Raw genomic sequence first — 22,007 nt, forward strand, 5'->3', positions numbered from 1 at the left:
ACATGGAAGTGCCAGTGTGAGAGGAGTGAAATGGTTCACTCTTTCCACGGGGCCCCACTCACCTGAGCACAGTCACTGGGTAGGTAGCTCATGGCAGCGTTCAGGCTGCCCTGGGCTGCCAGGAGGTGGGCATACTGAGTGACCCTGGAGGTTGTGGCAGGGCCTGGGCTCACCCCATCAGGACCCGCAGTAGCTCCAAGCTCTTGTTAAGGACCATCACCTTCTCCATCAGGTCCTACAGGGACGAGGATAAGGGCAGTCAGCCCTCTTCCAAGCACATCCTGTTCTCGAAACCTGGGTAGCTCATCCAAGGATGTCCCTGTTATGGGTATGAGGGCCCCTGGCCATAGCCAGGCACTGGCAGCGGGTGATGACATATGAGACATGACAATCAGAGAAGGGCCACTTGGCTTCACCTCCCAAGCTGTCTGGGTCTACGCTCTGGTAATCTCTGCCTCTACTTTTTGGATTCTTCACCCCTTATGCTAATGCATCACCAATTTCAATTTCTGTTGAACTCTTATTTCATGTGTGATTTTGTCTCCCCATGAGTCTGTGACCCCCCACCTTCTCTGGATACCCACAGAGTGTCTGGTACAATTTACAACCACAGGACTTTCCCTGGTAGCTAATAGAAGGCCCAAACTCACAATTTCTCAAATATAAACTTATCAAACCTGAAGTGGGAAAAAAATTATGAGGGTTCATATCTAAGCAGCTGCTGCTCAGTCTCCCCTGACTGAGAAAGAGGGAAGGAGATGACAGCTGATCCACGGGAAAAGGTCCCAGACTTTGAGGGCCCTTCTCTCTTCCTTAATACCCTGATTCCAGCTAGGGTACCCCGAAGACTTGCCTCTCATGTCCCTGCACATCTCCACCGCTAGCCTCTGCAAAAGCCTGGTGTGGAGGGACCAGGGCCCTGCAGAGAAGGGGTACCTGCAGAGCCATTGGGGATGAAGCCTGGTGGCATTTTGCCCAGCACTCCACCAACCGCTCCACACTCCCTGAGCACACGTAACAGAGTCTGGCTTCGGAGGTTAGTGCTCTGCTGCCCTCTTGCTCCATGCGAGTTCCCAGCATGTCTGCAGAGAGATGGAAACTTCTGAAATGGCAACAGCTTCCCTGCACTTCTTCTCCTGTTTGAAGATAGGTGGGGGACCATGACCTATGGGACAAGCAGCCACAGCGGCTTTAAGACAACACTGAGGCTAATCCTGCTCTGCAGTGAAGGGCAAAGCTCTTGCACTGAGATGTGACAAGAAAAAGTTAAAAAACAAAACAAACAAACAAACAAAAACAACTGACCCCTACTGAAAGTTGGGGCATGCACTCTAGTCCCTGACAACACGGCTTGGCTTCCCAGAGCTCAGCTGTTCCTCTGCCTCCTCACTCAGCATGTCCCTTGAATCCATGCTAGAGCCACACTGCTCCATCCTGGAGCCGAGGGCCACCTACCACAGAGCTCAGGGAATTTCTCTGTCCCTGAGTAGGTCAGTAGCAAGGCCAGAGCCTCTCTCCAGTTCTTCAGGCTACAGGCACACACCATATCTCTCCCAACTCTTCTGGGTAACACAGGCTAGCAGCTGTAAATGGGCAGAGTGAAAGAGGCCATCAGCCATCTCCAGCACAGGCAGCAGGGGTCACATGCTGTGCTGACAAAAGCTCCTCATAAACAGCCTTCCTGTTTAGACCAATGATGGGCTAGGGGTGAGGCAGTGGTGGGCAAAACAGGAGAGAGAGAAAGGCAGATCCCCTAAACACCAGTTCCACAGTGTAGGCATCTACATGGTAAGGTCCAAGTAATCCCCTGCCCTCCCCTCCTGCATGGTGAGCAGTTACCGGGGCGATTTTGGTTTTCTTTTTGGCCAAGTAACGCTCCTGTGTTTGCTTCAGCAGGTCTGCGCCCCCAGCTTGGGCCAGGATGATGGCATCAGCAAAGCGCTCCTCCTTCAGACACAGCTCCACAGCGGGGCCCAGTTCTCCAAGCAGGAGAGCCTGGCTCAGGAGTCCATCTGTGTCTGCAGACAGAGGCATCCCCTTGGCATCAGCCCGCTTTCAGACCCCAGCTTCGTGTCCCTGCAAGAGCCACAGCCTGCCTCCTATATTCTGTGTCCCTGTCTCCCATGCCCCAAACAAACCCCCAAGATTCATTCATTCACAACGAAATGTAGTGGGGTGTCCTGGGGTGCCCAGGTCCAGTGGTAACTCTCTAAGGACAGGACCCAGGACAAGGGAGGGACTCGTGGCAGTATCACAGGTGCGATGTGCGCTTGCTCAACAAGAACAGGGTCACAGTTCTTTAAGCAAGAAGACAAAAGGATAGGAAAAAACTCCTTGATATAAGACCTTTCATAGGAAGGACCCATCTGTGAAAATCTACAGCCACAGAAAGCTCTAACTAGTACAGAACCACCCAGCATTTGAGATTGCGGAGGGAGACAGGAGGCCGGGGGCAAGGGAATGTCCTCAAGAAGAGAACCCTGAGCCCACCAACTCCTCCGCAGAGGGTTCCTCTCCCTCAGGGTCTGGGTACCTTCTGTGATGGGGATCTCCCATGGAGTTATGTTCTGAGGGACCAGCTCATCAAAGAAGGATGAGGAGGCAGAGGCTTCCTCTGCGCTATGTTCAGAGGTCTGTACAAAGAAAGACAGACAGAGGTGGATACTTAGGAAATGAGCCCAGAAGACAGAGCTGGTTTAGTAGCTCTCTCTGGGAGTGCTAGTAAGAGTTGGCCCTTAATGGGTAAAGCTAAAAGAATAACCAGGTCAGGTTTGGGAAGGGCTCTACTTCAAGGTTAAGATACAACTCCACTCCTGGCCCAAAGCTTCTGGGCTCTGTATGTCACTCTAGTTCCAAGTGAGTGAGGAGTCTGAAGAGCTCTGCCACAGCGAGGCAAAGGTCTAGGCAGGGGAAGAGGCCCTGAAGGCGGGTCTTCTGTGCTCCCTTATGTCAGGCTGACTGGGCTCCTACCAGACCTGGCTGCAGAAGGCCTGTCGTCTGCTACTGTTGGGGGCATCTTCCTTGGGCTGAGGGCTTTCACCCAGCCCCAAATCACTCTTCAACCACGTGGCCACCTGCAAGGAGAGATCTATGAGTCCTTCTCTTCCCAGCACAAGGTCAAATAAGCATTACACTTTCTTCTGATTTCCAGACTCCACCAAATGGACTTGCTAAGATCCTTGAGCAATCTTCCTGGGAAAGAAACTACCTCCAGGAGGTAAAATGCCCAAATATGCATTCATGAAGCCCAGGAAGAGGTATTCTGAGATGGCTTCCACTGGCAGGATTCGCTTCTCCACATCAAGTACATGTTTCTGATGTGAAAGCAGCTTACCTTCTTCTGAAGCTCATCTTTATTGTATCCTAGTAGCTTTAGGAATTTCATTCTGGAGTCCTTCTCTAGGGTCACCTAAGGAACCACAGAACACAGCAGTCTCCGTTAAACGAATATGAATGATCGTCTCCCGCACCAGCTGGACATCTGTGCCAGTGTTCCTCAAATACAGTTCTTGGTACTACCCTAAGTGCCCCCTGAGGCCACCGCCATCTCTTCCTCTTTCTCCCTGGATTTGATTCCCGTTGGGCTGTGGGCAGGTGTGTTAACACACCCTTTCCCTTTTCTGAATGAGAACGGGACCTTCCTGTTGATTTCCTAGATCTGTTACCCTGTAACCTGATAAGAGTAAGATGTCAGCTATGTTTCTGGGCAACAGAGCTCGTGACTGGTAAACTGCATCTGGACTGGAACTACGTAAAACTACGTAAACACCTGAAGTGGACACCATGGTCTAGGCTTCCCTGACTGTTGAGGGCTGTTGTACTAAACAGAACCCTCGCAGGGATCCTAGAAGCTATGGTTTTAGAATCTGTACAAGAGAGATTATTGGCTCTTGAGGGCCTGAGGCTTCTAAACCAGGGCAGATTACACATCAGCCTGATCTATATCTCACCTTCTCGCACCTGACCTGTCTTCCTGGGAGCTGAAGAAGAGAACTCTAAGCTGCCTTATGGGATGCTACAAGGACTCCCACAGAAGAGAACCCCCTGGTGCTGCCCTGCTGACAAGGTGTGGTTCCTGTCCTCTGTCCTTCTGAGGGGACTGATGCCAAGTGAGCCTTTGGTAGTCGAAAGGGCCAGGTGAGAAGACTCCTATTGGAAGCTGCACAGATATAGTAAACAGAATCAGCTTACCCACTCAGTGTCCCAGATACTGAGGGCCAAGGCCTCCTGAAGCCCTGGCCTAATGGGTTTGCTGGTCTGGGCCCTTTGTTCATCCCACACTGAACCATGAATTCTGACTATGATCTTTCTCATAGTCTCTCAGGGTCCCCTCCTTCTTCCATGCCCTTCCCCTGGAAATGTTCATCTGTACTCAGCTTCGGAACCATCATGATGAATGGTTCTTAGATAGCTTTTTTTTTTTTTTTTTTGGTCTTTTTGCCTTTTCTAGAGCCGCACCTGCGGCATATGGAGGTTCCAAGGCTAGGGGTCCAATTGGAGCTGTATCCGCAGGCCTACGCCAGAGTCACAGCAATGTGGGATCTGAGCTGCGTCTGCGACCTACACCACAGTTCACGGCAATGCTGGATCCTTAACCCACTAAGCGAGGCCAGGGATTGAACCCGCAACCTCATGGTTCCTAGTCTGATTCGTTAACCATGTGCCACGACAGGAACTCTTAGATAGTTTTTTAACCCAGATGCCCCTCTGTCCTGTGGGTGTCGCTACCTTTTTGTTTAGCAGAGTAAAGGCTGACCTCCTGCTTATTCCCTCTACTCTCTCCCACCCACCACTCTGGAGCTACTACCTCTCTCCTTCCTGCTTATAACAAAAGCATTATTTCTTACTATTCCCCCCATTTTTTTTTCTTGCTTCCCTCTACAGTTGATCTTTCACAATCCTTTTTTCCTTCTCAGATTCCGGGTATCTACCTTCATGAAGTTCTACTGTCTCTGAAGCACAGACTCGAGTTCTTCTCAGACCCTCCAGGACAGGCCCTGTCTTTCTTTTTTGCATTCTTCTCTATAATCCCCCAAATCCTATCACTGCCTGTCCAGTTATTTCTCTTTCTTCCCCCAGCGTTCTCCTCTCTTTGGCTCATTTCCTTTGACAGGTAGAGCATTCATCCTGGTGTCATAAACAACCTGAAATTAACTTGATACTGGAACTGAAGATATGCCTCCAGAATAGAGTGGGATTTGAGAGTCCTGAGGCCACCACAATGACTTGCTTTGGGTTCCTTGAAAAAACTCAAAGCCTTTCAGCTGATTTTTTCCCCTGCCTTTCCCTCCCTTTCTTCTCCCTTCCCATCACCTTAACTGTCCCAAGGCATGGCACCATGAAAGCCTTCACCTTGGCTGTGGTAGAATCTAGGACATCAGCAACAGTAGGAAAAAAAAAGGCAAATGTCACTTGTACTCCTCAGCTCCTAGCCATAAATGGTCTCTGAGCCTCTAGTAAAGGGTGAAGATTTTGTGTCCAGGGATGGGTTAGGGCCTCTGGACTCTTGGTCACAGGGTGACTGTTGACAGAGATTGGGGGTTGACAAAGGCTGGAGTACCTGGCTTTGGGGAAACAATTCTGAGCTGCCAGCCTTCAGGCTTCTTACCTTCAGGAACTGCCAGAGCATCTTTTCACTTGGCAGTGTCGCTTGCTGGATCTTGTTCTGACAGTAATTCAGGACATTTCCTGATCCCAAGGCTTCCTGCAGCTCAGCTGACTGTGTCAGGAATTCGGGTTCCGTGGTGACCTGACTGATGAACACCAGGTGGAGACGAGGCTGTGGCACCTGATGGGCAGTCGTGCTGGGAAGGCCAAAGGTAACCAGCTTCCCCCCAAACTGGTGAGGAAAAACAAGAAGGGAAAGCCAAAAATTAATACTGGGTCAGGACCACAGGGAAGGCTCTCTATTGGCTGACCCTAGGACAGGACAGCAAAAATAAGAGAACTCCTGGGGGTAGAAAAGATCAGGAAGTGAGGAGCGAATGTGCTCCCAACCCAAAACCACCTCTGCACTTGCGGCACCATCAGCTCCGAAATTCAGGACGTGGTACTTATCTTTTCCTCACCTGTGCTGGTACCACCATCCTCCCAGTCACCTGGACTGAACTCCTTGGGATCATCAGCCTTTACACCCGCTACAGCCAATGACAACAAAGTCTTACCTCTTGTTCAATGTGCCTCACGCTCAGTGCTCGCAAACCTAGATTACTGGAAAATGCTGCTAAGCTCTGGGGTTTTACCTCCTCCATTCCAAGCCTTAGGTGATCACCTTACCCCTGTTCCCATCCTACCCTTGTGTTCTCAGCTGGTACTGGTTTCACAAAGCCATGGGAGACAGCCTAAGCTCTTTCACTCATAGCGCACAAAATATTTCAGAATCAGGACCAGAACTGTTTCGCCAGCACCTCTCTCCCTATTCAGTTATGTGATCGCTCCACAGCCCCAAAGTGCCTGGTTCATTCCTGCATCGTACACCACAACACCCCCCACAAGAGCATCTTTTTCACCAAATGAAGTACTTTATAGAAAGCACCTGGCACAAAAACAGAGCTCAGTAAAGTTCCTTTACTCCAGCAGTTCTTCGCCCTGACTGCACATTACAACCACCTGGGGAACTATCCCGAGTCGCTAGGCTGTACCCCAGACAAAGCCACAGGGGTGGTACAGGGCATAGGGTTTTTTTCCCAGTTCTTCAGGTTATTCCAATTGCGGCCATGCTTGACAACTACTGCTCTACTCCCCAACCATTCATTACAACCCCCTCCGCAGTGAACATTTTCAGCCAGAAGTCTTCTCTTGATTCCTACAGCACAACTTCTACACTACAGATGAGTGCGAAACAGAACCATCTTAACTTTTGGTTTGTAAAACACTGGATAGTTTTACAAAGTTCCTACATATATTCTTATTTGAGGTTCATGGCAATTTACGAACATAACCTTGGCAGGTACTACTATCCTTGTTTTACAGGTAAGAACACAGAAGTCCTGAGTTAAGGGACGTGCCAAGGTTACCCAGCTGCTAAGAGACAGAGCTAAGAACTTGGGCATCTTGACCTTGGAGTTCTTCACCTCTGAAGGGTTAAAGATGGGCATCATGGAGGGGGTGGCATTTAAGCAGGGACCTTGAAAGGCTGCAGGAGGAGTCAATGTTCAGAAGAGAAGCTGAAGAGAACCTGGAGGCAGCAGAGCTGAGTTACTCATGGAAGAGAAAGCAGTCACATGGACCTGGAGCAGAGCAAACCCACGAGAATAAGGGGGGACTAACAACTGGACACACGCGGGGCTCTATGTATATCTGGCCTTGAGTCTATAAGGCAATGGCAGGGGGAAAGGTTTGGAGCAGAGAATGAAATCTACATTTTTTTCTTTCCTGCTCTGTAGTCACCATTTTCTTGCTTTGTGTTCTAACCTTTATATGTCTGGACTCACTACCAGTCCAGGTATGTCGAGGCTAGAGAGATGTCAGATGGACTCTCAGGCAGTTCTCCGTAACTGAGAGTTCTAGAGCAATCAATCTAGACAGGACTGGCACAGGACACAGAGTAAAGGGGTAGAGAGGGAAACTGTAGCAAGTCTCTGCTGGAGCGGTAAAGAGAGACCTGATCTGAGACACAGGCGGTGTGAATAAACCTCTTACAGAACATAACTCCGGGCTCCAGCAGGTTTCATACACACACACACACACACACACACACACACACACACACCCCGCTACACTTACAGCAAACGAAACGCCTGCTGGCCTTCTCATCCATTTGGGGGGTTTTTTCAGAGGAGGTATCAGTGATGCTTGGACCACTTGCTCTGGCACCTGCAATGGTGGGAGAGGCTGGCCTTTGCTGAAGGAAGAAGAGATCTGAGGGCAAGAGGACACCTGCATCACCAATGTGGAGTGGTGGCTTAGCCAGGAGCTCCACCTACAAACTCCATCTTGAGGGGGATCCCTGAGATACCCAATCTGGCCCACAAAGGCAGGACTCTCATATTCCAGGGGACTGGTAGTGAGGATGGAAATCCCATGCATAAGGCTCTGGGAAAGCCTACTACATCCAATGTCTACCGTGGAGTGTGACATAAAATAGGTCTATAGGAGACAGGGAGGTAAGACAGTTCATATTTCCAAAACAATGATGGGAGGTCCAATTTCCCTGATCTTCCACAGGGAACATCCAAGACCAAGAGTCAAGGTAAAGGCGTCCTTTGTATTGGGCAGAAACTGACATCCTTCCAGGAAGGTGAGAGCTGGAGCAAAGGTTCAGCCCTCCCAAGCCCAGGGCCCTGGTCTCCCAAGTCTCCAACAGTCCCCACCTCTTCCCAGGCTTGTGTCCTTCTCACCCCAAAACAGAGACAGCCCCTTCCCTCCAGCATTCTCCGCCAAGCCGTTCAAACCTTGTCAGCCTGTCTCATCTGCTGGACTTCCCAGTTCCTACCCATCACGGAGTATAAACTGATCCAGCCGTCAAAGGAGGCAGCAGAGAACACTGGAGGATCCCGAGGGCACCACTGCACATCAAAGCACCAGCTGCTCTGTGTGGGCAGCTTATACACCACCTAAGAGGAGGGAACACAGCCATTACGGAGATCTTGACTTAGGTAAGGCAACCCAGAACACATGAGTGCATCCAGGATTCCCTAACCATCCCAGCATGCCCACATAAGGAAGGCCCAGCCTACCTCACTGCTCCCAAGGTTCCAACACAAGATCTGGCTGTCCTTGGCACTACTGAGCAGCAGCTCAGCATCAGCCTGACTCCATGATACTGACAAGATTCCCCTAAGAAGGAAAGGAAAGAGGAACTAACATTCATTGAATGCCTATTATGAGTAGGATGCCTTGTGTATCTTGGCTAAATTTCATCTTCCCAAGATGAGCAGTCTGATTTCACTCTGCAAATGAGGAAAGTAAGGCTTGGGAGGAAATTAAGGAACTTTTAGCAGTCATGCAGCCCAAACCTAAGTCCAATCCCAGGGCCTGTGCACCATACACTTTGCCTCCCACAGGTCACTGCAAAACGGCCTGCTTCTCTTCCCAGACTGTATGGTAGGAACTGTGAATCAGCACGAATCAGGCAAGCACCCATCTCTGTAGGTGCTTTTGGCCCAGGAGGGTAACGAGGATCTAACTCTCTAAAGTCCCCAAGGAGCGAGGAAGGCATGGCCCTTGAGTTAGGAACAACAGACCGTGGGGCTGCTTTCTCTGCTGTGGGCCCAAGAGCTACCACTTCAGAGGCAAGCCTGTTCACAGAAAGACCGAAGCCAAGGTTCTTTAACTAAGGAGAAGTCTTGGAGAAGGCAACCTCATCACCTTAAACAAATGAGCACGGTCCTCAGATCCGAGCCTGGGGACTCTTCTGGGGAGACTAAACCTTGGCTCCAACATTTCTCTAGACCCTGTCCTCACTCTCATCTCTGGAAGTCAGATGGAATCACAGGCTCTTTCCCATAACCCCTGGGTCTAAAGGAACTCTGGCTGGTTGGAGCTAGAGCTAGAACCAGGTAACTGTGTGTTCGTTCCCTGGGATGACTCTGAAGTGAGGGAGGAATCTGGTAGACAAAGTGAGGCGTGCATCGGTCAGTTATGCCCTCACCCTCCACCAGGGATGTGGACAGAGTTACCTGCTGTGACTCTCTAGCACGTTGAGGGGCGAGGAGGCAAAGCGCAAGTCCCACAGCTGAATCACTGGAAGACGATCATCTTCTGAACATAGCACCAACTGGGTGGCTATGTCTGGGTGCCAGGCCAGGCCTGAGCAGTGCATCTGTGAACAAAGCAGACCCCAATGGATGGTGTAATCTGACTCTTCTGGTTATGACCTTTCTTGTCCAGGTGAAATAGGACCTCTCTGAGGGCAGGTTTTGTGTTTCTTCTGTGTGACTAGGAACACCACAGCCATCAGGGAATAGGTGATGACCACAAGTAAGGAGCTCTAGAAACCTCCAGATCAGCTCAGTTTAGCTTCCCTAAGCCTTCACCCTCAGCAGGAAATCTGCTAAGGGGCTGAATCCACGTGCGTAACAACTGAAAGCAGAACCCTGGCCTGGAGAAGAGCAGCTCCAGTGCTAGGCCTGAGAGAGACAGCAGAACCTGAGCCTACATTCTGCCTTTATCCAACTTACCCTGTTGCTGTGATCACTGACTTTGATGATAGGTTCATTCTTCCTGAGATCCCACACGACTGCCTTGCCGCTGGGGTGAGCAGAAGACAGAATGTGTTGAACTTGGCGGTTCCAAGAGAGTGCCTTGATGTCTTCTGGGGGCTGCTGAGGCAGGATTGGGATGGTGGGTTGAGGACAAGCCGTCACCCCTGGACCAAGAGACAGCTCATCTCCCACTGCTCCAGCCACCCACAGGAAGACCAAGGGTAGACACGGGGCTGCCCAAACCAAGCCAGTCCCAGGAAGCTGGTGAGTTTTCCGGAGAGGATCCTTTAGGAAACTGTTGTAGAAGCTGAGAGAAGGACAGATACCCTTGGTGCTCCTAGGGCATAGAGTCAAGATTTTAAAAGGGCCCTCCTGTCTATGACAAAGAGAAGGAGAGGAGGAAGGGGAGGGAGGGAAATACAGACACTCGAGACCCGCGGAGAGAGTGAGACAGAAAGAAAAGTCATTCATACTTTTAGGGCCCAAGGTGCTATCAAATTCACTCTGAACTTACCTCACGATACTGTAAGCATAAGATGGAAAAGCCAGGAAGAAAAAGATGGACTCAGTTACAACTGACAAAATAGGTACACTCAGACAGAAGCACAGGAGACCCCCAACTGCATGCGAGAACCAGATACAAAGACAAGGCTGATCCTCCCACAAAAAGGGCAGGGGGTATATCTGGGGGTCCTCCCCTTGCACTGGGTTGGCTGAGTCCAGGGCCCAACCCTGCCTAAACTATCCTACAATGAACAGTACTCTCACTCCTTCTTTCAACGTCTTTCACTCCCCTCACCCTTCTCTTGCCTCCTAGAAACCCCTAGGACACTTAATGACTACAAACCACCCCACCCCCCTCCACACCCCGGGGCCCCCCTCTATCCCTCCCCGGACTGGCTGGTAGGTAGCATGTTAGTCTGTGGAGCTTTATTGCCCTCCAGTGGTAAAGACTGCAATCTCCGGTGCCCTTAGAATTCAAGTCCAGGGAAAATCAGCTGCACCCTCATAAGCAGCAGCACCGGGTGGTTCCTCACCTGTGACTTGGAACCCGGGGTCATTGGCACACTCAAGTTATTCAAATCCCAAATGAAGATTTCAGAATCATTGGCCCCTGAGGCCAGGAGGTTGCCCTGTACAAAGGAATAGGCCTTTGGAGACACAACATCCCAGGAAGAAACGACAGTAAAAAAGGAGGAAAGAGACCCATTGTGGGGCTTCCAAAGCCTCCCCCATAACGACCTGGGAAGGGCCCAGAGTTAGAGACCAGAGATCACAAGTGAATGCCTCCCTTCAGATCTGTTGCTCCATGGCTCAGCCATGTCTGATCAACTGAAATGAAGTACCTGGAAAGGATTAAAGTCAAGGGCTCTGACAGCCCCCGTGTGCTTCTGTCTCTGGGCAATCACAGGCTCCTTTCCCGAAGACAGGATGTGGGTCACATTGTATAGAGTAAGCATGCCATTGTCCCCCGCCGCCTGCAATAACCCCGGAGCCTTCCAGAAGCCCATTGCCAAAGCTCCCCCAGATCAGCTTGTGAAACCTACAAAGAGGAGGAACTGGCATCAGCACCAACTCGTGTCCAGGTCAGTAAGTAGAGACTGGGCATTTTTGTCAGCCTCTGCCATTACGCAGGCATCCCCGCTCTTAATCAGGGCCTGCCTGTCTCCCTCATTTCCCAGACACAGAACAGAGGTCTCCTTTGCCTGGTCCTGCCCTTTGGCTAAAAAGTATTCAACTTATGTTACACTAGAAGCAGGAAGCCACTGCCTTGGGCTTGGGGAAGGGTGCTTTGTTGTTGTTAATATTATTGGGGGTTAATACAAACTTCTGTATATATATAGCTAGTAATTGTACTCCCATTTGACAGCTAGGAAGTGATGGAGTCAAGGTTCAAAATCAGGCCTAGCTCATTGCTTATCCACTGGGAACTACATCTAGTCACTTGCAATGGAGCATGATGGAGGACAATGTGAGAAAAAGAATATATATATGTATGCGTGAGGGGGTCACTTCGCTGTACAGTAGAAAATTGACAGAACATTGTAAACTACCTATAATGGAAAAAATAAAAATCATTTAAAAAAAAAAAACAAACAGGTTTTTTTTTTTCCTTGCTCATTTTATGGCTGCACTTGGGTATATGGAAGTTCCCAGGCTATGGGTTGAATTTGGAGCTATAGCTGCCAGCCTATGCCACAGCTCTCAGCAACGCCGGATCCTTAACTCACTGAGTGAGGCCAGGGATCAAACCCACATCCTCATGGATACTAGTCGGATTGCAGCCACAACTCGAACTCCAAAATCAGGCCTATCTTATTCCAGAGCCTGAGCTACTAATCACCATAAAACACTGTATTCTACTTAAAGGAAGAGCCAAACTCTTCCATAACTGAAAAGAAGTAGGTTCCCACCTAGAAATTATCACACTAAGTAAAGTAAGTCAGACAGAAAAAGACAAATATCATATGAGATCACTAATATGTGGACTCTAATAAAAATGATACAATAGACCTTACAAAAAGAATCAGACTCAAAGATTTCAAAACCAAACTTATGTTTACCAAAGGGGAAATGTGGAGGGGAGAGATAAAGTAGGAAGTTGCCTACTTTATAAATAGATGGGTAACAAGGACCTACTGTATAACACAGGGAAATTTACTCAATACTGTATAATAACCTCTATGGGAAAAGAATCTGAAAAGGAATAGATATCTGTATACACATAATTGATTTACTTTTCTGTATACCTGAAATTAACACAACTCTGTAAGTCAACTATGTTCCAATAAAATTTTTCTAAAAAGAAGAAGCAAGTTCCCTAGGCCAACAGTTGCTGTGCCGTCTTTCCTATTAAGCTGGAAGTGAGAAAAGATCTAAGGACCTCACCATCCCAAGCCTCTCCCATGTGGCTGGCCCACTGGAGCTACCATGTGGATTCAGTGGACCAGCCCTAGAGACACAAAGGCATGAAGAATAAATGCACTGCTTGGGAAACACTCTTCTGGCTTTCTGAGCATCTCACACTGCCAGTTCTTGTACAGTACACAAGAGACAGAGGGTGATCTGTCCTCCTTCACAGCTGCTAGCCAAGGATATTTCCACAGCCCTTTTGAGAAGCCAGATTTCACACTGAATGATGTCATAAGATCCTTAAGTAAAAGGAAATGTTCCAACACCCCGGGAACAGTCAGCAAAGAAACTGAACGGGGTGACCAGACAGGACCTGTTTGGCCAGTCATTAGAGCAGAGCCAGCCTGTCAGAAGTGAAGAGCTGAGCATCAGTACAGAACCAGGTCAGCATCTGAACAAAAGAGCAGAGATGTAACAATTGGTGGATCTAAAGCCACTGTCAGAAAAGCTATGTTTTCTAAGGTTGCGCTGACCTTAACAGAGCAGAAGAATGTGTCCCATGCTGGCTCCAGAGGCTGCCTTGTCATCCAGGGGCTAGAGCTATAGTTCAGCATGGGCAGAGGGCAAGGCAACAGAATAGCCAGAGGAGCCCATAATAGGTCACACAGAAACCAGAGGAAGGTATGGCTAGGGAAACTGGTATGGGAATGCAGTGACCTCACTATGGTCAGAACACATGACACACAAACCAGAGTAAAAGGTACCTGAGACCTCAAGAGGGAGTCACCAAAGGGTCAGAGAAGAGTGCCCAGTTACTTTAGAGTGGCCGAAATGCAGACTATCAGGCGTGGCAAATGATTTTCTTCCTGGAAGCATGCAGAAAGCACCTTCCTATGGTTAACACCACCCTAGTGCAGGTGAAACTGGAGCCCTAATAGATGTGACAGAGAACACCTGGGAGAGGGGGCACACCTGGGACCAGGCAGGTAAGGGCAGAGACTTGATCACTCAGTGGGCTCAAGGAATGGCAATCATCTCTGCCGTGCAAATAGACAGGAAACAAAAGAGCGGAAGCACAGCCATGAGTTGGCTGTTGGGGCTAGTACTATCTCTGTGACATTGAGCTATTACGGGCTCCTCTGACTATTCCATTGCCTTGCCCTCTGCCCATGCTGAACTCTAGCTCTAGCCCCTGGATGAGGAAACAAGAAACAGCCATGTGTGTGTGCGTGCGCGCATGTGCATGTGTCAACAGAGAGCACACAAGCATGTAAGCAAATGTGGCAAAATGCTAATGATTGATGAGTCTACGTGAAGGTATATAATTATTCACTGTACTATTTGCAAATTTTCTATGTTTGAATATTTTAAAAATAAAAAAAAAGTATAGGGCAAATAGGAACTAGGAGATTTAAGGAGAAGGTATAGGGAGAAGAGTTTGCACAGGACGGTGGGAACTTTGAAAACATGAAAATACAGGTGAAATCTTCTGCTAAAGAGATTCCTAGGATAACAATGGGAGTGATGGAGACCATCTAGCATCATAGAATGAGGGGGTGGCACCTACAGAAAATACAGGTTTTGACTCATACCCAGACTTTGTGAAGGAGAATTTCCAGAGACAGGTCCTCGGAACCCGTATTTCTAACAAGAGCCCCAAGGTGATTCTAACAAGCTGCCAAGGTTGAGAAGCACTGTACTAGATATACGAGACTGCATACCAGCCTAGAACAACAGGAAGATGCTGAATGTCATAGAGATAGAACTAGCCCCAACAGCCAACTAATGGCTATGCTCCTGACAGGAAGAAAAAGATAAGGCTGGAAAAAACAGACTGAGACCTCTGAGATCAGAACATCACACCAGCTAAGTTCATCTGAGGCCAAGCTTGAGCTACCTCATGATTAGGAAATACATGCTCTACAAATTCTTGCTCCCATGATTTCTGTTCTTTGTTTTGCATTTTGAGTTCATTTGCTTAGAAAGGTTCCTTTGGAAAAATCTCAACCTCATGTTAGTGGACCAAAGTGAAAATTAGTTTTTAAAGGAAATCTAAGTTTCCTTAAAAGTCAAACAGAGCAGGAGTTCCTGTTGCGGCACACTGGAAATAAATCCAACGAGGAACCATGAGGTTACAGGTTCCATCCCTGGCCTGACTCAGCAGGTTAAGGATCTGGTGTTGCCGTGGGCTGTGGTGTAGGTTGCAGATGTGGCTTGGATCCTGCGTGGCTACGGCTGTGGCCAGCACCTACAGCTCTGATTCAACCCCTAGCCTGGGACACTCCATATGCCACGGGTGCGGTCCTGGAAAGCAAAAAAAAAAAAAAAAAACAAAAAACAAACAGTTAAACAGAGCACTAAGGGCAGTGCTCCAAGCTAGAGAAGGAAAACAGTGGGGTGGAGGGATGGATGTTTGAGAGAACTACTTTTCTGAATGCCTAGTGTGTACCAGGCAACTACATGCTGACTACGTATCCCAAATTTACACTAGAGAAAACAGGGTCAGAGAAGTGGAAATAATGTGTCCAGGAGAGCAGAGAGCAGAGCTAGGATCTGAATCCAAATCTGTCTAACAACAACACCCATGCTCTCTACTCTGAGATCTCTTTTTTTTTTTTTTTTTGTCTTTTAGGGCCGCACCCGCAGCATATGAAGGTTCCCAGGCCAGGGGTCTAATTGGAGCTGTAGCCGCCAGCCTACACCACAGCCACAGCAAAGCACCATCTGAGCCGCATCTGCCACCTACACCACAGCTTACAGCAATGCCAGATCCTTAACCCACTGAGTGAGGCTAGGGATGGAACCCACGTCCTCATGGATGCTAGTGGGGTCCATTAATTGCCGAGCCATGACAGGAACTCCCTACTCTGCGATCTTGATGTCTCGAGACAGCAGGCAAGTCTCTGAAACAAGAAAACTAGGAATTGTGCCAAAATGATCTTTTACTGCTTGGTGCTATCCCCTACACATGCACTTAAAGAGGGGTCAAACTGCACCCCAAGTAGCTAGAAATGAGATAAACGTACTGAAAGATTAATCATCTACTTTCTCCATGTTACTAGGTTACAGAGGCTACTCAGAGATCTAGAACCTCAGTGTAGACAGAGGGTAGAGAGTAGCAAATCACCCATTACCTCTGAACTCATTCAGCCACAGCAGCAATGTTCTCAGCTCAAAAGCCAGTACATAAGCCATGTACTGTTCTCCCAGAAAGCTTCTTGAGGGAGATTCATCGAACAAACCAAACATCACTTGCTTCAGTGCACATGCGAATCCATATTGATTCTGATTGCATCCAGTGGCATTTATCCACGCACTCTCTTCAGTCTATTTACAGCTCTAGGCTGTCCCTCATCTACATCATACTAGTGTTTCAGAACATCTCCCTTTCAGTCACGTATTTCTCAATTTCTCTGATACAACATGGATTGAAGATAAGGGACTCTTCGGGATCCAAATGTGATTGAGGCAGGGGTCTGGTAAAAAGGGCAGACAGTGGAAAGGAGAAGATTTTGAAAAGTATGTTTAGTTAATAATGAAAAGATACAGAGAGGAGTGGGTTTTTGTTTTTAGGGGGGGAAAAAGGAGACTAAGCTAGAAAAACGGAAGGAGAGACTGAATATAAAACCTAAATTTGGAGTTCAGTAGGTTCTTACAAGTCATCCTGTACAACCTCTTTTTACATATAAGTGAGGAAATCTAAGATAACTGATGGAACTCAATTTCCCCAAAGTTACATAGTTTCAGCCAAGGCAGCAATCCAACACAACTATGCTTTCCCTTAAACCATGCAGAAGATGACACAGAAAAGAGGAAAGCATAAAGCAAAGAATGGGCTGTCCTTTATTGACCCTGATCATCTCAATTGTTTGGGATGCTACTTCTGAGAAAGTGACCTAACCCAGGTTGGAATGGAAAGAAGTGGATATCCTAGGCCCTGGAGTGTCTAAGATGATTTCTCCAGAAAGCCCCAACAGGGAGTTCCTGTTGTGGCTCATGGTAATGAATCTGACCAGCATTCATTAGGACACAGGTTCGATTCCTGACCTCGCTCAGTGGGTTAAGGATCTGGTGTTGCCATGAGTTGCAGTGTAGGTTGCAGACAAGGCTTGGATCTGGCATTGCTGTGGGTGTGGAGCAGGCCAGAAGCTGCAGCTCTGATTCTACCCCTAGCCTGGGAATTTCTGTATGCCTTGGGGGCAGCCCTAAAAAGACTAAAAAGAAAAAGAAAGCCCCAACAGGACTGTGTCAAAGGTAATACCTTAGATCTTTGAGAATGAGAATCAATCTTTGGACACAATTATAGAGGTGGGGAAAAAAGTAGAGATGAAATACTACCAAGAGTGTTAACTGTATTTGTTTTGGTTGTAGCCCCCAAGTTCCCGAAGGGAAGAGTATGAGGTGATGCTTCATGATTCCTGAATACGTACTAACATTCAAAAAGGGTCCCTTCAGAGATCCAGTCGTGGTTCAGTAGTAACAAATCTGACTAGTATCCATGAGGATGTGGGTTTGATTCCTGGCCTAGCTCAGTGGGTTAGGTTAAGGATCTGGCATCACCGTGAGCTATGGTTTAAGTTGCAGACAGCCTGGATTTGGTGTTGCTGTGGCTGTAGCGGAGGCCAGCAGCTACAGCTCCAATTTCACCCCTAGCCTGGGAACTTCCATATGCCTTGGGTGCGGCTCTAAAATGCAAAAAAAAAAAAAAAAAAAAAAAAAAAGAAAGGGTCTCTTTCACCTAAGGCACTAAGACTGACTGAAGACTAACTATAACTAACTGAAGTGATGGATATGAACACTCTGTTTGGTAATCTAGAAGTCTCTGGTATCACTCATTTATTCAACAGATACTTACTAACCACCTAATTTCAGGCACTGTTCTAGATGCTAGAGATACAACAGTGACTAAAGCAGTGAATAAAAATCTCTACCTACATGGATCTCAGGAGTCAGTTTCAAGGTTTCTTAAGCAATTAATTACATTGCCTCTGTCTTAAGAACTCATAGCCCTAAAGAGCCATTATTGTGCTGAAGCTGCTGCTTGGCTTGTCAAAGAAAAGAGCCTTTGGAGTTCCCATTGTGGCAGAGTGGAAACAAATCCAACTAGGAATCACGGGGTTGCAGGTTCGATTCCAGGCTTCTCTCAGTGGGCTAAGGATTCAGTGTTGCCATGAGCTGTGGTGTAGGTCGCAGACATGGCTCGGATCTGGCATTTCTGTGGTGTAAGCCAGGAGCTGTACCTCCGATTAGACCCCTAGCCTGAGAATCTCCATATGCCGTGAGTGCATATAAATAAATCAATCTTAAAAAGTAAATAAACAAATCTAAAAAAAAAAAAAAAAGAGTCTTTGCTCACTGCTCCCATCTTATCTCCAAGAGTATAAACATTATTAAATTAGCTCAACCCTTTCAGCAGCCCTCTCTGAAATGCTTGCTTAGGGAGGCTAAGAATATCTCAGCATTATTGGTAAGCCCTCCAAGGCTTACTCTTCAAAAGGTAAAAGGTACAGGTACTGGAAATACCAAGAAATATAAAAAACTGCAAAATAAGGGATACTCTCATAAAGTGCATAAAGTGATATAGGAGCTCAAGAAAGGGAGACGAATAAATAACTTTCATTATTAGGTTAAACTATGAAAAGAAAGGATACTTCTGTCTAAATATCTTAACCTAATTACTCAGATGGAACCAAAAAATGCACAAGAGGATGGACAGCAACATTCTAGACCAGCAATCTCTAAACTGGGATGGGCAAGATAATTTTCTGGGCTATAAAAAAAATTTGTAAGTTTAATATTCAAAAATAGTTGATTAATATCATATTATCTATATTGAATATATACTTCAGTATAGTGAATATTTATATTTTTCCTGATGGTACAAAAATAAGGAGACCATTGATTCAGAGCATAAGCCTCATCTTTACAAAACCTATAAAAGAGCAGTTGAAATAAGGTAGGTTTTGGAGTCAGGCCCAGACATAAATCCTAGCTTCTCAGAGTTTCGGTTCCCTTCTATGTAAAATGGGAATCATGGTATTTACTGCTTAGGATCATTTTGAGGAATGAATAAGATAGGCAGAGCCTCTAGCACAGTGCCTGGCATGTATACATGTGCTCAGTGAATGCTGGAACCCAACCCTGTAAGCCTGCCAGAGCCTAATCAGTGCCCAACAGCAATGAGGAGAGGATCATTCATTCATCTGCCATTGGCAGAAAAGAAAGATATTGTGTAAGGCTGTTATCTTCACAAGAGCCAAGGGAGGAAGGAGCCATCATATCTGGGTTCAGAGAGAGACCAGGTACTCGTGGGTCCAGGCTTGTGTGCGGCATCTCTACCGCATGATTCTTTTTTTAAAATATATATATATATATATATTTTTTTTAATTTTCCCACTGTACAGCAAGGGGGTCAGGTTATCCTTACATGTAAACATTACAATTACACTTTTCCCCCAGCCTTTCTTCTGTTGCAACATGAGTATCTACCGCATGATTCTGCCTGACACTGCTGCTGTGACCACAAGGGGGGGGTTTGTTTTCACCATTCTTTTGCAAAATTAACCCAGAGTTAACATCTCTTCAAATTAAAGATTCTTCTCCCCTCACTTGTCTCCTCATGAGCCCTGAGAAGCACACATGACTCCCAGGCCCCATCACGGTCTACGTCAGGATCCACCCTGCATACTCATTAACAGGTCAGACATAGTACCTGCTGGAGGCAGAAAGGATGCCCTTGCGTTTCAAGTCCAGAGAGGGGTCCCTGAAATCAACCTCAAAGATTTCCAATGTGCCATTTGTGCTAAAGGAGGCATCTAGCTGCTGCGCAGATGTTCCTAGGCATAAGAAAAGTCAGGAAGAGGCAGCATATGAGCAACAATCTATGTATGGATTTGAGGTATAAATGGTTAGACAGTAGGGAAGAGCAGGAACAAAAGAGGACTGGAAATACCCTTTTTTCAAATGGTTTTCTAGAGAAAGCAAGAACGCGTGACATGCTTAGCCCTGAGTCATAATCCAAGGCTGCTCCCAGGTACCAAAACCCCCTAGTATCCCCTTGCTTATGCTGCTAGCCAGCCCCACCTTTCCAGGACTCTAAAGTTTTCTCTGAAGCACAATAAACAATTCTGAACATGAAGTTCCCCTCAACCTATGTACTTCAGCAGACCCTCATCTACTGTATCATCATACCTGTGGCCAGATACACAGGGTACTGGCTGGCTGGGCTCCACACTTGGACAGCTGGTCGCTCAAGTTCCTTCAACTTCATCGTCTGTCCTGTAGGTAAGCAGAAAACTGTCATGGTCCTCCGCCTACTACAAACGTTTCACAAGCAAGCTTAAGGGCCAGGTCAAAGAAGCACCTGTGGACACAAGAGCTTGTTTCTCTACCATAGGGTGGGGAAAGTGGGGGCAATATGGGGTGACAAATACATGACTGTCTGCATAGCTGTAATGACAGTTCATACTTAATTACTGAAATGTAGTCCTTTAAACCCCAAAAGATACACAACTGAGTTGGTGGCCACAGGCCCAACGGTGATGATAATGAGAAAACAGATAATTTCCGTGACTTTATCCATTCCCTTGGCTTTAAATATCATCCATATGCTGACAACTCTCAAGTTTATATCACCAACAGAAAGCTCTCCTCCCTGAGCTACAAGTTCTTATATACCATTGCTAATCAAATATATATAAAAAAATTAGTCTAAAATGGAATTCTCTAGTCCACCATCTCCCCACTCCACCCTGAACCTGTTCTTCCTCCAGTTTTCTCCATTTCAGCAAACGGTATCACTATCCACCCCACTGTTCAACCCCCAAACCTGAAAATCATCATAGATCCCTTTTTCTCTTAATTCTCATCTAATCCATCATTAAGTCTTCCAGATTTTACCTCCAAAATATATCTTAATCTGTCTATTTTTCTCCATCTTCACCACCACCCCCTCTACTTGAAGATATTACCATCTCGCATCTAGATTACTGGTCACTTCCCTGCTACTCATTCCCATCACCTAATTCATTCTCTCCATAGCAGCTGGAGTACTTTTTAAATCAAAAACAGGATTTTGGTAGTCCACGCTTAGAGATTTTTCAGTGGCTTCTAACACACTCAGAATGGAATGCAAACCCCTTTGAACTTTGCTCAAAGGTTCCAGCCACCACTTCAATTTCATCTCTTGCTACTTTTTCCCCTTTACTCATTGTGTTCAGCTGCATTAGCCTTTTTTCATTTCCTGGCTTTTTTCCCACTTTAGAGCTTTTGTAAATTGTTTCCTATCCTTTGAAGGCTTTTCATTTCATTCTCCGCATTACTGGCTCCTTATCACATCTTTCTGGGCTCAGCTTCTCACCTCCTCAACAAAGTGAACCACCGGATCCAAAACAGCCTCCTTTTTTTTCTTCTTAGCAATTTATAATTCTATACTTATTTACAGTCACATTGTTGGTGTTGTCCACTAATAAGTAAACTCAATGAGAGCTAGCTAGCACTGTTTCTGTTTTGTTCACCATGTTATAACTAGTGTCAGAACAATGTCTGGCACACCGTAAGTGCTCTACAATATTTGATGAATGAATGTAGACATCTATTTTAACTCTGTAGTTTCCAAACCAATTCTAAAGCATACTCAAGGTGCCATCCCAACAGGCTAGCAAAGCATCAGAGGTTAAAAAAAAAAAAAAAAAAAGTAACACTGAACTTGAAGGAGCAAACTTGAGACCCACTGTGACCTGCTTGAGCAAGCCACAGCCAGGTTAGTCCCAACCTACAAAAACAAGATTAGTATTACTTAATCTCAAATGTACTTTCTAGCTTGAAGAAAGTTTAAAGCTGCCAACTCGGCCAAGATTTCCTGGGGGCCTTTAAACCCTTTTTTACAGAAGGAATCTTTGAACAAGTCTGCACATCATACCAGTCACCAGTGCCACCTGCCGGTCAAAACCATTTTCACGTTTCTGGAAGAAAGCCTCTGATAAGTGGGAGCTGTAATTAGCACTGTTC

General features: G+C 46.9%; 1 protein-coding gene across 1 annotated transcript in view; it reads right to left on the minus strand.

The window, feature by feature from the left end:
* Positions 1-22,007, minus strand: part of SEC31B (SEC31 homolog B, COPII coat complex component) — a 32,934-nt gene that overhangs the window by 9,312 nt on the left and 1,615 nt on the right. Inside the window, 20 exon segments of the mRNA XM_047759651.1 lie at positions 63-187; positions 190-235; positions 937-1,082; positions 1,456-1,552; positions 1,554-1,583; positions 1,840-2,018; positions 2,534-2,633; positions 2,976-3,074; positions 3,335-3,409; positions 5,609-5,839; positions 7,726-7,860; positions 8,394-8,555; positions 8,679-8,778; positions 9,621-9,763; positions 10,122-10,265; positions 11,183-11,278; positions 11,492-11,617; positions 11,619-11,688; positions 19,711-19,834; positions 20,190-20,276. Of these exon segments, the coding sequence (XP_047615607.1) occupies positions 63-187; positions 190-235; positions 937-1,082; positions 1,456-1,552; positions 1,554-1,583; positions 1,840-2,018; positions 2,534-2,633; positions 2,976-3,074; positions 3,335-3,409; positions 5,609-5,839; positions 7,726-7,860; positions 8,394-8,555; positions 8,679-8,778; positions 9,621-9,763; positions 10,122-10,265; positions 11,183-11,278; positions 11,492-11,617; positions 11,619-11,688; positions 19,711-19,834; positions 20,190-20,268 (2,307 nt within the window). The 5' untranslated portion in view covers positions 20,269-20,276.

The sequence above is a fragment of the Phacochoerus africanus genome, chromosome 15 (genome assembly GCF_016906955.1).
Source record: "Phacochoerus africanus isolate WHEZ1 chromosome 15, ROS_Pafr_v1, whole genome shotgun sequence".
NCBI lineage: Eukaryota > Metazoa > Chordata > Mammalia > Artiodactyla > Suidae > Phacochoerus > Phacochoerus africanus.